The 16,534-nt window shown below is 39.3% G+C and overlaps 1 protein-coding gene across 1 annotated transcript; it reads left to right on the top strand.

The window, feature by feature from the left end:
* Window positions 1–15,159: 15,159 nt before the first annotated feature.
* LOC121484780 (protein crumbs homolog 3) lies at window positions 15,160–16,227 on the top strand. Its single transcript, XM_041744460.1, has 2 exons — window positions 15,160–15,605; window positions 15,954–16,227. The coding sequence occupies exons 1-2, from the start codon at window positions 15,306–15,308 to the stop codon at window positions 16,023–16,025; spliced, it is 372 nt and encodes a 123-aa protein (XP_041600394.1). The 5' UTR covers window positions 15,160–15,305; the 3' UTR covers window positions 16,026–16,227.
* The last annotated feature ends 307 nt before the right edge of the window (window positions 16,228–16,534 follow it).

The raw sequence follows: 16,534 nt of genomic DNA, 5'->3' as shown, positions 1-16,534 counted from the left end.
ATAACACTGTTTTTTAAGCCAATATGTTTGTAGTAATTTGTTAGAACAACAGAAGGAAATGAATCCAGTGGAGTTAGAAGGGAAGAGTGTTAGTCCAGAAAGAAAACATGTTTCACTGGGGGACTTCTCAGCCTCAGGACCGTGGAGACCCTGGAGAGAAAAGGTCCACCGCAGCAAAGAAAGAACATCACTGACTCCAAAGCAGAGAGGATATGTCCTGGACTCTAGTGTTTTTGTTTTTTTTTTTTAAATTGGAGCTCAATTTGCCAACATGTAGCATATCACCCAGTGCTCATCCCGTCAAGTGTCCCCCTCAGTGCCCGCCACCCAGTCACCCCAGCCCCCCGCCCACCTTCCCTTCCACTACCCCTTGTTCATTTCCCAGAGTTAGGAGTCTCTCATGCTCTGTCACCCTCTCTGATATTTTGACTCCTTTCCCCTTTATTCCCTTTCACTATTTTTTATATTCCCCAAATGAATGAGACCATATAATGTTCGTCTTTCTCCGATTGACTTATTTCATTCAGCATAATACCTTCTAGTTCTATCCACGTCGAAGCAAATGGTGGGTATTTGTCGTTCCTAATGGCTGAGTAATATTCCATTGTATACATAGACCACAGCTCCTGTATCCATTCATCTTTCGATGGACACCGAGTCTCCTTCTACAGTTTGGCCATAGTTTGGCTACTATAAACATGGGGGTGCAGGTGTCCCGGCGTTTCATTGCATCTGTATCTTTGAGGTAAATCCCCAGCAGTGCAATTGCTGGGTCGTAGGGCAGGTCTATTTTTAACTCTTTAAGGAACCTCCACACAGTTTTCCAGAGTGGCTGCACCAGTTCACATTCCCACCAACAGTGCAAGAGGGTTCCCCTTTCTCCACATCCTCTCTAACATTTGTGGTTTCCTGTCTTGTTAATTTTTGCCATTCTCACTGGTGTGAGGTGGTATCTCATTGTGGTTTTGATTTGTATTTCCCTGATGGCAAGTGATGCAGAGCATTTTCTCATGTACTTGTTGGCCATGTCTATGTCTTCCTCTGTGAAATTTCTTTTTTTTTTTTCTCTGTGAAATTTCTGTTCATGTCTTTTGCCTGGGCTCTAGTTTTTGTCTGAGGAGCAGAGTCAGCTGTGAGGAGGGGTTTTGGTTTTTTGTTTTTTTTTTAAAGATTTTAATTTATTTATTCATGAGAGAACAGAGAAAGGCAGAGACATAGACAGAGGGAGAAGCAGGCTCCATGTGGGGAGCCCGATGCGGAACTGGATCCCAGGACCCGGGGATCACACCCTGAGCCAAAGGCAGATGCTCGACCACTGAGCCACCCAGGTGCCTCTATAAGAAGGGTTTTAACGGGAACTCAGAGTTGAGTGATTTAGTACTGGCACTGATAGGCCTGACAGTGATAACAGCTAGTCTAGCCTTTATCTTCATTGAGAGTCTAGAAAATGACAAAAATTTTTAAATGCCTGTGGCTTTTTTAGTTTATAACTGAAAGTTTAAATATTTTCATCTTTTTCACCTATATTTCACCAAATACTTTTTAAAAGCCCACAAGTGTCTAGCCCATTGCATATATTAAATAAATATTTACAGAATGACATATAAAAGACACTGTATAGCTTCACAAGTACAGTGGAAATTTTATTTTATACAGTGTAAACAGAGTAAGTTGCGTTTTAACTATATCTACACATGCAATGGAGAACCTTCTGCTCAGAGAAACTATAAATATTTACTATCTATTTCACAATCAGAGTTTCAATATGAATTGAATAGTTTTCAGTGATTTTATTTCATTTTTGAAAAAGCACTTATCTAACAAATATCTTTATTCCAGGAAGTATTCCTTTGGACACAGGAATGAAAAACCTGGTCGTAGTCTAGCAGTGAAGACAAGGCTATAAAGTATTGGCAGTATCTTGAAGTATTTTTTTTTAAATTTTTTCTAAGATATTATTTATTTATTCATGAGAGACACACAGGAGAGGCAGAAACATAGGCAGAGAGAGAATCAGGCTCCCTGTGGGGACCCTGATGCAGGACTCAAGTTCAGGGTTGCAGGATCATGACCTGGGCCAAAGGCAAATGCTCAACCCCTGAGCCCACCCAGGCATCCCTATCTTGAAGTATGGAGGGCATGATGGTCACCATGTCATGTCTACACTTGGGGAGAGGTTCATAAAAGGAGGTAATGATTAAACCACATCTTGAAGGATAAGAAAGTATCCACCAGGCAAAGAAGATGGGAAGGAGGTGACTCTGGGAATATGAAGGAGGGTGGCATTGCAGGCAGATATTAACCTGAGCCATGAATCTGGGCATGGCTAACGCAAAAAACTGCAGTCACTCCACTCTGCAGAGTGAGTATGAATGCAGGGAGACAAGGAGGTGCGGAGAATGCCCTAAAAGGAAGGCAGAGGTTAATGAGACATAGCTAGATAGGTAAAATCTCCAGAAGGTGGTTATCAGTTTATTTAGGGAGATTAAGGAAAAGGTTTTCTGTCTGAGTAACAGGAGCATAGGGATGCCACTGAGATAGGAGAGCTTAATTATAGACATGTTTAGCCACAGAGAGGTTGATGCCTGTGCATACCACTGGCAGTCAGATAGCCCTGTTGGAAGCTCAGCAGAGAGCCCTGAATTACAACTATTGACTGGGGAGGTGCCAATAAAAAGGCATTGTTGAAATTATATGCTGTATAATAACTTCTACTAGTTATTACTTCCTAAGTACCAGAAACTATGAGGAAACTTTTATGTTCATTGAGTTTAATCTCTGTAGCAATCATGTGCCATGCATGCTGCTATCACATTTTACAGCTAAGAAAACTAATGTTTAGAGCATTTGAATAATTTATCCAAGTCACAATGCTTGCAAATGATAGAGCTGGAATTCGAGACTGGAAGTGTATTCACTTTGATATTAGACAACATTCTTTATTATGATAAATCATCATTATTATTACCATTTTAAAAGTATACATTCTTTGTTTTTTAAATTCATCCAAAATGCAAATTTCAAATTAAGAAATTAAACATTGGAAGTAAATTATCCAGAGAGCATGGACAATGAAAATCGTAATGGACCACGATAGTAACTGAAGAATAAAATAATGAAGAGGAAGAAGATGAGCTTACAAAAGATTCTGAGAATGAACAGTTAGAGACACAAGAGATGAACAGAGACATACCTCCAAGTCTGATACCCTTCTAAATTTACTCCATTAAAAAAACCAAAGTTAAAATTATATTAGACTATGTGAGGTAAAGATTTCAACAGCTCACTTGAATTTGTTTTTTCTTTGAGATTATTCACGCATTGTGCAATTAAATCACAATGAAAGGATTTGAATACCATGGAAAAGGACAAGATAAGATGAAAGAAAGAAAATCCTGGGGATGTAATATACAAAACGGTTACTATAGTTAATATTTTATTGTATATTTTTGAATGTTGTTAAGAGAGTATATCTTAAAAGTTCTCATCACAAGAAAAAAATTTAAACTGTGTAATGATGGATATTATCTAGACTTACTGTGGTGATTATTTAGCAATATATACAAATATAAATCATTATATTGTCCACTTGAAACTAATATAGTGTTCTATATCAATTATATCTCAATTTAAGGAAAAAACTGATCTTGCACCAATGCAAATGCCATCTTAGATAATTGACAGTAGAGTTTTCAAAGGCAGATTTCAACATACATCTTTTGTACATGCTGCACTCAAAACATCATCTCTAGGGGCACCTGAATGGCTCAGTCAGTAGTTGAGCATCTGCCTTTGGCTCAGGTTGGGTTCCCGGACCAATCCAATTCTGCTTCGCACTCCCATGAAGAGCCTGCTTCTCCCTCTGCTTATGTCTCTGCCTCTCTCTGTGTGTCTCTCACGAATAAATAAATAAAATATTTTAAAAAAAAAAACAAACCCAAAAACTTCATCACTAAATTTTCTTTAATCCCGCCATCTGAAAGTCTTTTCTCTCCTAAACAATGTCTGATCTCCAAAACTGTATGTGTAACTCCCAGCTATGTATTGCATTTCTTTTTTCCCTTACTATAGAGTAAACTAAGTCAGAGAATATTTTTCATAGGTTCTTTAAGCTTGCCATAGTGCCTATCACAAAGCATCTAGTAGGTGTTCAATAAATATGAGTTCATTTATTCATTCATTCAACAAATAGATGTTAAAGTGCCTTTCCCATGTGGAGCACTACATAGAACAGCAGGAATACAACTGCAGATCAAATATACGTGAATCCCACCCTCATGGAATTTTCAGGTCATTGCCAGCACAGACATTATTCAAACATCAGAGGTGCAAATATAATTAGAGTGTGAGTTGTAATTAAAAGGCAAGATATGGTGTTATGCGAATAAAAGACATGTTCACATCCTAAGTGTACTACTTAATAACTTGTGTTACCTTGGGCAAATGACTTAACCTTTAGGATCCATATTTCCTGAATATAATAATATCTACCCTGCATAGTTATAAGGAAATAAAGAGCACCTGACACAAAATTGTTAGTACAACGAAAATCTACTATTTTAATACTGTGGTGGTTCTTGTGTCCTCTTTTTAAAGGAAATTATAAAGCAGTGCACAAGAGACTCAAGAAAAATGAAACTTTTTCAGAGTTTTTCCAAAGATGGTAACAATTTTTCTTCCGAAGACACTAACTAGTCATTAGTGTCACTAACAAACACACCTTGTTAGGCAGGAAATTGTACTTAGTATTTGCCCTTTTACTGAGAGACCATCAAACTCGAAAATTCGGGAGGCTTTTTTCTCATCAAGCAAGGGATAAAAAGAGATAAAGATTACTATCAATAGGGAATTCACATCTGCAATTTAATAAATTTGTTTGTTTTAACCTTCATTCTAAGAGGCGTTGTCATTAAGATTAAGTAAACAGAATTCAGGAAGTAAATCCACCAACATTACAGGCTGTGAGACTGCTCACTTCAAAGAATTTTGCTATTAATTCAATGCAGTTTTAGAAAAATTGCATAAGAGAAATAATTTTCCTCAATGTTTTATCCACATAGCCTCTAGTCCTGAAATTCCGTGCAAGTATAAACCCTCTGTCTTTTCTGAATAATTGACACTCTAGGGCTATGGCTTCTGTGATAGATAAAATCAGATTTTTGAAGACAGTCTTTGTTCACTACCAAAAAAAAGTGGTTAGTTATTTTAAATTTTTAAATTGAAATATTTAAACCAAAGATTTTCATTTCTTCATTTCATTGCTTTACTAAAGTTTTAAAAATATCATATTGTTCATCGCACCTCCATTTCTAGCCAAATGGCGTAAGTTACCTATTATAGAAGAGGAAAAATAATTTTCCCTCTACCCTCCTAAGTTCTTGGCTGAGACATTCCTGTAGTAAAAGACAGATTAATAGAGGAAAAACAAACAGAAGTTTAAAAACATGTATACAAGGAAAAAAAACTGAGTAATTCCCCTAAATGTCCCAAACCATCATCACCTTATACTGTCTCCAGCTAGAGACAAAAGAAGATTGGGTGGGAAATGAGCCGGGACCAAGTAATGGGAGATTGTCAGGAAAAGTTCAATAAACAAGTGTATGGTTGTCAGGCAGATTTAAGTCTCTACCTTGTCATTAATAAGACTTTCTAGACTTGTTAATCATCTGTCCTCCTCCTGGTGCAGAGAGTAAGACACTCTTACAAATGGAGATTTCCCTTATAAATGCAAATTTCTCTTATAGAAAGGTAACTTGCACTTGATTTTCAGAACTTCCCTTGTTTCTGCTTTTGCTTAAAAATAATAATAAGATATTAGGATAATCCTTATCCCAAAGAGGTGCATTGGGGGGTGGCATATTCTGCTCTCTTTCACTATATAGAAGAAAAAAATCCCAGTGCAAAACAATTACATTGAAAACATCCTTTTAGGGGTGCCTGGGTCAGTTAAGCATCTGCCTTCAGTTCAGGTCATGATCTCAGGGTCTCGGTATCAAGCCCCGCATCAGGCTCCTGCTCAGCATGGAGTCTGCTTCTCCCTGTCTCTGCCCCTCCCCCAACTCGTGCTTTTTCTTTCTCTTTCAAATAAATAAATACAGTCTTTTTAAAACAACAAAACAAAACAAAAAGCCCATCTTTTTAAATGAATGGTTGGACACGTGGGATAGTAAGAATCCCTCGAGCCCCCAAACAACAGAGTTAACGTGGTATTTATGCTAAGAGTATATCGCTAATCCTGGTGGCCTAGGGAATGTAATCTGGGGTTCAAATTAATCAGATTGAAGACCCGCGCATAAAGCATAAAGGGAGGCTAACAAGGGGGCAAAAAAATTCTGCAGAGCTAGGTGCTAGGGCTAGTTGCCAATTATAGCTGTGGAGCAGGAAGGGGAAAAAAAAAAAGAAAAGAAAGAGAGGGAGGAAGGAAGGAAGAGTAAGAATTTAAAGATATAGGAAAAGAAAGAGAGAGAATGTAAGGAGAAACACAAGATGAAGAGAAATGAAGGGAGAAAAGAAGGGATAGGAAAAAAAGAGGAAAGAGTCTCTTCAGAAAATTCCTACCCTAAACTGATGCTTACATGAGTTTTGAGAATTAAAATTCAAATAATCTATGTTTCTGGTAATCCAACCTGAAAATTTAGTTAAAAATCTCTAGGTTGGTAGAATACTTAGGTTCTTAGCAGAACTAAGGATATATATGCTCTTAGAGAACGTACTTTAAATCCAGACATGAAGGAATTCCCACAAAAAAATTTCCAGTGAGCATGATTGGACAGGCACTATCTCAGGCCATCAAGAGACCAAGCTATAATACACAAGAGTCAGAAGGAATAACAAACTGCAGATAAGACACAGAATGTCTGCTAATAATGGTATTATTGAATACAGGATATCAAATAGGTATGTTCAGTATGTTTTAAGGAAATAATAGAGGGAATTGAAATTGAGATGAAGAAATAAGAGGCTATGAAAATGACCAAGCAGATTTGAAAATAACCAAATAGAAAATGTAAACTGTAAAAGATAATATCTGGAACACCTGGATGGTTCAGCCGTTAAGCATCTGCCTTTGGCTCAGGGCATGATCCTGGGGTCCCCGGATCAAGTTCCACATTGGGCTCCCTGCATGGACCCTGTTTCTCCCTCTCCCTCTGCCTGTGTCTCTACTTCTCTCACTCTGTGTCTCTCATGAATAAGTAAATAAGTAAATAAGTAAGTAAGTAAATAAATAAATAATCTTTAAAAAACGAAAACAAAAAAGTAAAAGGTAATATCTTAAGTTAGAAACTCAATACTGAACTGAACACATTGACTGAACACATTAGACACAGAAAAACAGACTACCTGAACACAGCTAGAAAATGATGGGGTGGAAATTAAGAGAATTTGACAGTTTCAGGTCATAGATGAGAAAATATAAAGTATATTAAACTGAATTGACTGAACACATTAGACACAGAAAAACAGACTACCTGAACACAGCTAGAAAATGATGGGGTGGAAATTAAAAGAGAATTTGACAGTTTCAGGTCATAGATGAGAAAATATAAAGTATATTAAATCAGTTTTTCAGAATGAGGCAATAGGATTAAGTGGAAAAAATTTGAAGAGATACTGGCTAAGAAATCTTTGGAATTGATAGAAAACAATTCTCAGATTCAGAGACTCCAGGAAATTTCCAGCAAGATAAATAAAAAGAAAACTACATCTATTGAAAATGTATTGAAACAAAAGAACATCCAAAACAACCAAAAGTAGCCCTCCCAAAAGAGATTTACTTCCATCTTAAAAGAGCTAAAAAAAATTTTATACTCAGTTAAACTATCTTTCAAGAACAAGAGCAAAATAATAACACAGACAAGTAAAGAAGGGCTTTACTAATAACAGAACTTTACTAAGAACTTCTGAAGTATATTCTTTCAGAAGAGGGAAAATGATCCTGTTGCTAGGTGAACTGGGAAGACCTTGGGCCCTGAGGCCTGGACCTAGCTGGTCCCTAACATGTTGACAAAGGTTCTTGGTCTCATCATGAGAAAGAATTCAAGGAAGGACTGATGTGACAAAGCATACAAGTGAGAGATTTCATTAAAGGAAAAGTAATGTAGTTTTTTGGAGTAGTGTCATTGGGATTTGGAGCTGATGGTCAAGAAAGAATTCTTGGGACATCTTTGGTGCAAAAAAAGGTGGTTTTTATTAAAGCATGGGGACAGGACCCATGGGCAGAAAGAGTTGCTGCCGAGGCTGCCTGCTGCCTCCTGCTGCCTCCTGCTGCCCCAGGATTGTGAGGAACAACTGATTATATACCTCAGGGTTGGGGGAAGTAAAGATAGGGGAAGTTCCAAAAGGACTTTCATATGCTAAAGAAGACTCACAGGATGCTGGAGGAATGTTATAATCTGCCTATTTCAAGTATATGTCAATAGGCTTCAGGTTAAAAGGATATTTAATTTTATCTACATTTCCTTCTGCCTTTGTATCCCACATCAAAAGTACATTCCAGAGATGTGAGAGTGGGCGAGTTAAGGAAAGAGAGCTGTGGCCCTGGGGTTTGGGTTTCTATCTTTTATTGATGGTTGTTAACTACGGAGTGGAGTGTTCATTACTCTGGGCGGGGATTTCTTAGAAGCAGGGTTGTGTGCCTTTTCTTCCCTGTTTGATGAGGGATTTCCTGTTAGGGCACATACCACACTCCCCCCCCCCCCCACCCCTGTGTTGGGTTTGTCTGTTTTGATTTAGTTTTCTGTGGAGTGCTGCCAGGGTAGGCCTCTGACTTTCCCACTAGCTGTCCATGACTCCCTTGTTTTTGGCCTCCAGGTACTCTGTTAGAACCTAACTAACTTCAGTTCTAGAAGAAAGATCTCAGATGGATGATGGAATGGTGAGTGAAGAATATAATAGACATGTAGCTAAGTGTAGAGACTCATTGATTACATAAAATAATAATATCAACAATGTCTAATTTTGCAAGTATAAAAATAAGACAGACCCAAAATGCTGCACAAAGTAGCCTTAAAGTTGGGAAAGCAGTAATCAGGGGTTAAGCATTTTAAGATGCTGGTGTTTAAAGGAAAGGTAAAGGTCTAATCTAAGTTGAGATTTGTTAAATATAAATGTTAAAATTTCTGGTCTAGCTACTAAACATATAACAATAGAACATATAAAAAAGAAACTGTCTCAAACTGGAGATTGTATTTTTGAACAAACAAGGGGATGATGAACACAGAGTTGGTTGGGTCCTTAAAGGAAACAGAAGACACACTCAAATTAATTTGAGGGGAAATTACTAATGGGATTACTTACAAGGTAGGGGTAGTATGTAGAAAAAAGTTAATTCAGTGTCCCATTGGCCAAAACCAGCTGGCGAAGGCAATGGAGACAAGGTTGAGGCCATGCAAGTCAGAGCAGAGCACGTGGGGCAGAGTGAACCAAGGAGGTCAAGGTGAAAGGCAAACTGAAGATATCTACACAATAAGGCTTATTTCATTCTCATCTAAATATCCCACCCATCTGGCTATTGAAACCAAGTTTCCCTTTAATATCCAAGTCAAAAATACTTGAGTCCCCAGCATGCTTGGTTGCAAAATCCAGTCTTTATCTAGCTTCCAAGCAAAAGGATTCTCAGAATTTCCAGGCAAACTTGCATGTGCCATAGATCATCCTTATTTATGCCTTGACAACTCAAGCAAATCCCTAGCTCTAGAGTGTAGCTCGTCCCTCCTGCAGATCCTCTCTTGTCAATTTATAAGAATAAATCACCTCTGGGGACACCTGGGTGGCTCAGCGGTTGAGTGCCTGCCTTCTGCGCAGGGCATTATTCTGGAGTCCGGGGATCGAGTCCCACATCGGGCTCCCTGCATGGAGCCTGCTTTGTTCTCTGCCTATGTCTCTGCTTCTCTCTGTGTGTCTCTCAAGAATAAATTTTAAAAATATTTTTAAAAAATAAATAAAAATTAAAAGAATAACTGATCCCTGGAATCTTTGCCTTAGGGAAACGGAGAAGCATAATAATACTGCAAAAACATAGGTTAGGGTCTCAGACTTCAAGATCAAATGGGCCTAGGTTTGAGTGCTGTGAACAAGTTGTTTAAGTTGGCCTTTGTTTCCTCATTTATATAAGGGGGATTATAATATCGATTTAGCAAGTTTGCAGTGAGAATTAAACCAACTAAAGCATTCACCTAAGGTATACAATGTACTCTGAATCTCTTGCTAGATTATTAATCCCTTGCAGCACAGACTTCTAAAAGGGTGCAGAAACCTTAATTCCACAGGACCATTTCTCATGTCAACATTCAAGAACACCAAAGACAACAATATTGTTACATTAGTAAAGGCAATTTTATAAAGAGTTACACTAATTCAGACCAAATAATTTAAATTATAGTGATCTAATTGGATAAAGGGCTAGGAGTGAAATCTTACAAAGTATAAATGGTTAATATTTTATTTAAAAAGATGTGTTCTCACACATCAAGTACCTGAGTGGCACTTTTTTTTTTTAAGATTTATTTATTTATTTGAGAGGGAAGGAGAGAGAGAACTAGGGCAAACAGTGGGGGAGAGAGGACAGAGGGAGAGAGAAACTCAAGCAGACTCTGAGCTGTGTGCAGTACCAAGGATGGGCTCTATCTCACTATCCAGGACCCAAAACCAAGAATCAGAGCTTAACCCACTGTGCTACCCAGGCACCCCCCTGGATGGCATTTATTGTATGAGATAACTAGGTCAACTCGAAACTGAGTTTCCTGGTGAATTCATAGAATATAGACTTTCTTTTTTTTTTTAATTTACTTGATACAGAGAGAGAGAGCAGAATGAGCAGGAGAGGACACGAGTTGGGGGAGAGACAGAGGGGAGTGGATTTCCCACTGAGCAGGGAGCCTATGCAGAGCTCAGTCCCAGGACCCTGGGATCATGACCTAAGCTGAAGGCAGACATTTAATCAACTGAGCCACCCAGGCACCCGGGATATAGACATTCTTTGTTTTTAACTGAGACTAGATCCACAGATTTAAGGTATCAGATGTATATGTGACAAATTTTACTTGTTATTTGGAAATTATGGAGTATGCATTGCTTGCCAAATAAATGAGGACTTGATCCACTCTTGCAAGGACAGAGAAAACAAGGGTAAAGAAAATTCACTCCCAGAAAGCACTTCTCCTTTTTCTTCCTAGAGTATCACCAAGAAGGGCATGTGAATTTTCTTTAAAACAGGGTGAGAGAGTTTTTGCCTCATGATCAAAACTTCTGCATTCAATTTTACAAAGCTCCGCTCACAAACAATTGGCATATTTTGGTCAAATTGAGAAGTTACAATGTTTTGAAATAACAAATCCCAAACTACAACTAAGTGTGTTAAAAGACTCGGTCAAAATTCACCTGAAGTAATTCTTTCTTCTGTCTGAACAAAGTATAATAACTGTAATGCTAGGAAATAATTTGTAATCGTGGCATGCAAACTACTCATATCACTCATCCAATCAATATTTATTTAGTGGTTACTAGCTGAGTGATTATTATGTGCTAAATCATACTGATTTAAGTACAGTGTGTTATATTTTTAAAATATACTTGTCCCTCATAATGAACTTGGGAGTTAGGTGAGACAGGGCAGGTCAATGTTGCCACGAACATATTTTAATCAGTTATTATTTGTAAGGAAGCAAAGACACATAATGAATTCTAGTTCTTCAGAAGATGATGAATTGAAGCCATCACTGTGTAGCAGATTGAGCCCAGAAAGACCATAGTGAAAACAAGAGTGGACAGATGAGAAGAGAAAGACTTGGAATAGTCCCAATCAAGCCAAAAGGGGCAGGATCCTAGCATTGGAATAGAAGAGACCAAAGGCCACAGAGCAGGCCACTTTCCTGTAGCCCCTGTTCTCTGCCCCTGGATTCTTGGCTGGATCATTACCAGTCAGGGTCCACAGCATTTGTTAGGAGCTGTGGTGTCACATCAGAACAGGCAAGGAACCAGTTGCCATGGGGATAAACGGCAGCAAGCATAAGCAGACCTGCTACCTCCATATCATTTATCCTTCAGCCCTGCTGCAACACTCCAAGGGGACAGGAGATGACAGCCCAGGAGAGGCGCCTTTGGGGAAAGGGCAGTGCTGGGCTGAGGCTCAGGGAAGTCCCCTGGGAGTTAGGGTAATGGTAGCTGGGGACACAATAAAGGTGACCTCACATCAGAATACTCCAGGCTGAGGAAAGTAAGCATGGGGCATTCCCTCTTTAAATGCACTTGGAAGGGCAAAAGCTAGGGGTGGAGCCCCACCCGCCACCCCCATACCAAGCAGTTAAGGCAACATTAGCTTCGGGGTAAATAACAATACTGCAAGGTCCAAGCACTTCTCCCAAATTGATCCATTGTTCCTTTATGTATTTTGACACGAATCTGATTGGTGCACCTATGGCTGTCACATCTTCTTGATCTAAGGTTCCTTTTTCCCATATTAATGTCTCTCTGACCCTTTGGATGTCCCTTGTCTTAAATTCTGTCTTAACCTGGTATCCCTGGGTGGCACAGCGGTTTGGCGCCTGCCTTTGGCCCAGGGCGCGATCCTGGAGACCCGGGATGGAGTCCCACGTCGGGCTCCCGGTGCATGGAGCCTGCTTCTCCCTCTGCCTGTGTCTCTGCCTCTCTCTCTCTCTCTCTCTCTCTCTCTGTGTGACTATCATAAATAAATAAATAAAACCTTTAAAAAAAAATTCTGTCTTAACCTAAAGTTGTTACCTCAGCTTCCTTTAATTTCATGTGTTCCTGGTGTATCTCTTTCCATTCATCCCTTTCAACTTTTCTGTATCCTTTTTTGCAACAAAATATGTGGGTTTAGAGCAGTAAGTTTGAGAATTTTAAATGTATTGTAATTACTCTTGTACTAGAACTTTTTCTATGGTCGTATTTCATACTTTTTATTAGCCATATTTTTGTTTCCTTTTATTTCTTTTATGGTTTTTTACTAGATAGTTTAAGCTTCCTTGATCAGAAATTTGCACATATTTTTGTCTCTCCAGGGAGCACCTCTTATATTCTAAGGTGTGTAGTTCTGTTTGTGTTTATTTTTCCCTGTTCAATTTCTTTATCAAGATCCATTTGTTTCCCTTGAGCAAGGCACTTTTTTTTTTTTTTAATTCTACTCCTACATCCTACTACTTCTTACCACCTTGGTTTTACCTAACATTTTAATCAAAGATTCTTAGAGATTTATATGTCCAGGGGAGGGGTTGTATTTGTTGTTTTCTTTTAAGACCTCAAGCGTATTTAATTGGATTAATCATGATATATACTCATCATTCTACATGACCCTCCTCAGTATTTTAAAACATATATATCTGTCTATATACTTTTTTGAAAATATTATGAATACCCATAACCATCATCCACAAACTAGAACATTGTAAATAATCTACACCCTCCTATTTGGTCTTGCCATATCTTATCTCTATCTTCTCATAGAGGGAATAGCTATCTTGAATTTTATGTTCATGCTTCCCTTGCTTTTTCTGTTCTACATTAGTATATGTAAACTAAAAACACAAAAATGCATAAATATTTTGCTATGTAATTTTAACTATTTTGAATTTTATACAAAGGGTATTATAATATTGTTGTCTTTTTGGTTTGAACTGTTGATTCAACACTATATTCTTAAAATTCATTCATATTATTGCATGCAGTTGTATTTGATTCATTTCCAGTGTAATGTACTAATCTATTGTGAAAACATATCATAGTTTATTTATCCACTGTCTGGCAGATGAACATTTGATTTGTTTACAAATTATTTGCTATTATAACCTAAGGTTCTAATACTGTTTTTTTTTCTTCCCAGATTCACAGGTATTGAAGTTTCTTATGTGCATACAACTAGGAGTGAAATGGCTGGAATGGGTTATGCAAATGTTTAACTTTACAACTTTACGTGATAAAGCTAGATTGTTTTCCAAACCATCACAAAAATAAGACTTAATGCAACAGTATTTATAATAAATGAAAACAGCTTAAGCTCACTTATCAAAAAGATGAAATATCTCAAATTCAAGAAGCCAGCTGGGAGGGAGAAAAGTAAATACAAATGAATAAATGAAAGAAAAAGACATATTTAGAAAATCACAAAATACAGAAAAAAGGCAACAAAATATTAACAAAATTGAGGTTTTATATAAATATAAATATAAATATAAATATAAATATAAATATATATATATATATATATATTTTTTTTTTTTTAAGAATGCATAAGACAGACAACATCTTAAAAAGACTTTGTGGAAAACTCACACACAGGCAGGCACCTAGGGGACCTGTTCAAGGATGTGCTGTAGAAAACCGTTTGTGGTGTCATGAAGCCAGCACAGGCATCCATTATTGGTAGAAGGAATGGATAAAATATGCCAGAGGAATGTGATGTAAGCTTATGTGGCAGAGGCTATAAAATAGATGCATCTTAAGCATTCAACATCTACCTATTATTTTTTAAAATCTCAGAAAACTAAGAATATAGAGAACTTCCTTAAGTGAAAAAAGATCATCTAGCAAAAACCTTTAACATATATCTGACTTAATGGAGAAACTTTGGATGCTTTAAGATGTTAAGCTCAGGAGCAACACCCTCTATCATAGCTTCTTTTGGATTCAGTACCCAAGGCTTTAGCCAATGTACCGAGATAAGGAACTCTGGTTTAAGGATTGAACAGAAGAAGTGAAACTGCGATTACTTGCCAGTGATACCATATTTAAAAACCTACATAATCAACAGATGGACTGTAGGAAATAACAGGATTTAGTAAGGTGCCAGAAACAAGGTCAATTTACATTCCTTTCCATGAGCAATTACCAAAGAGAAATAAAATTGAAAATAACAGAGCAATAAAGATAGCAAAGAAGTTTTATCTGGAGAAAAATGGAGAGTTCTTTTTTTTTTTTTTTTAAGATCTTATTTATTTATTTTTTAATGAGAGACACAGAGAGAGAGAGAGAAAGAAAGAGAGGCAGAGGCACAGGTAGAGGCAAAAGCAGGCTCCATGCAGTGAGCCTGATTTGGGACTCGATCCCAAGACTCCAGGATCATGCCCTGAGCCAAAGACAAGTGCCCAACTGCAGAGCCACCCAGGCATCCCTGGAGAATTCTATTAAAGGACATCACAGGGTTCGAGCCAGGGACCCGGACCTGGAACCTGAGCCAGGTCGGAGACGCCTGGGCCAGGTGCCGGGTCGCGGGGACCCCCGGCCCGAGATGCGGTAGAAGCAGCGCGCCCGCGAAGCCCGGTCCCCGGTGCCACCAGCCCGTCGCCCGGCCCATGGCGAGCCCCGGCCTGGGGCTGCTCCTGGCGCTCGGCCTGCCGCTGCTGCCGGCCCGCTGGGGCCGGGCCTGGGGGCAAACGCTGGACCCCCAGGTAAATGAGAACAGCACCATTACACCCTCTGCCCCCGGCTCTGGCTCCAATGGGGCCCTGTCTCAGGAGGCCATCACTGCCATCATTGTGGTCTTCTCCCTCCTGGCCGCCGTGCTTCTGGCCGTGGGGCTGGTGCTGCTGCTGCGAAAACTGCGTGAGAAGCGGCAGACACAGGGCACCTACCGGCCCAGCAGCGAGGAGCAGGTGGGTGCCCGTGTGCCGCCGCCCCCCAACCTCAAGCTGCCGCCCGAGGAGCGGCTCATCTGAATGCTGGGGCCTGCTGTAGCCGCCACCACTGCCCAGGACCGCCCGGTGCTCGCTCACACACAGCAGCCGCCACCGAGACAACAGCCTCTGATGGTTCAGGAGGACTTGGGGGGCCATGGGGCACCTGCCTGGCGGGCTCGGTGAAGCATGCCACCTCTGCTTGACTCTGCCTGCAGTTAGGGGTGCCGGGGCTGGGGGCCCGCCTCCGCGCTTGCTGCACCGTCTTCGCTCGGCTGTTTGTCCTGCTGCCGCACAGGCCCGACAAATCCTCTCCTTTCCTTTCAGTTCAACCATGCAGCCGAGGCCCGGGCTCCCCAGGACTCCAAGGAGACAGTGCGGGGCTGCCTGCCCATCTAGGTCCCCTTTTCTATCCATCTCCCTTGCTGTGTGACCTTAGGGGAAGGCTGAGCCCTCTCTGGGCAACCAAACTTACCCAGTGCTTAAGAGTAGAAGGGAAGAAGGTGCTTTAAAGACAGTCCCTGAGGGCTAGGGAGAGTGTGCTGCTCATATTTTATATATTTACATATATTCAGTAGTGAGAGATATTAAAAAAAAAAAATAAAAAAATAAAAAAATAAAGGACATCACAGATAAGTCAATTTAACATTATTAAGATGTCATTTTTCCTCAAACCGATCTAATGCCATTCCAATCAAAGTTCTAGCTGGTTATTTTTGAAGAGTCCAACAAACTGATTTTTAAAAATATATATGAAAGAATAAAAGATTGTGCATATCTAAAACAGTTTTGAAAAAAATAGAGCAAAGTGAGGGGCTTCTCCCTAAGAGATGATAAGCATACTATAAAGTCTCGGTAACAGCTTTTAAAAAAGGCACAGCAGCAGAATAGAAAGCTCAGGAACAGAC

Source organism: Vulpes lagopus, chromosome 2 (assembly GCF_018345385.1).
Source record: "Vulpes lagopus strain Blue_001 chromosome 2, ASM1834538v1, whole genome shotgun sequence".
Classification (NCBI taxonomy): domain Eukaryota; kingdom Metazoa; phylum Chordata; class Mammalia; order Carnivora; family Canidae; genus Vulpes; species Vulpes lagopus.
This window is presented reverse-complemented; position numbering and strand designations above follow the sequence as displayed.

Excerpts from the sequence above, each read along its gene's own strand:
- LOC121484780 (XM_041744460.1), top strand. The coding sequence starts at position 15,306 with ATGGCGAGCCCCGGCCTGGGGCTGCTCCTGGCGCTCGGCCTGCCGCTG. Across the intron at positions 15,606-15,953 it reads GGCCCAGCAGCGAGGAGCAG|TTCAACCATGCAGCCGAGGC; the intron begins GTGGGTGCCCGT and ends CTTTCCTTTCAG.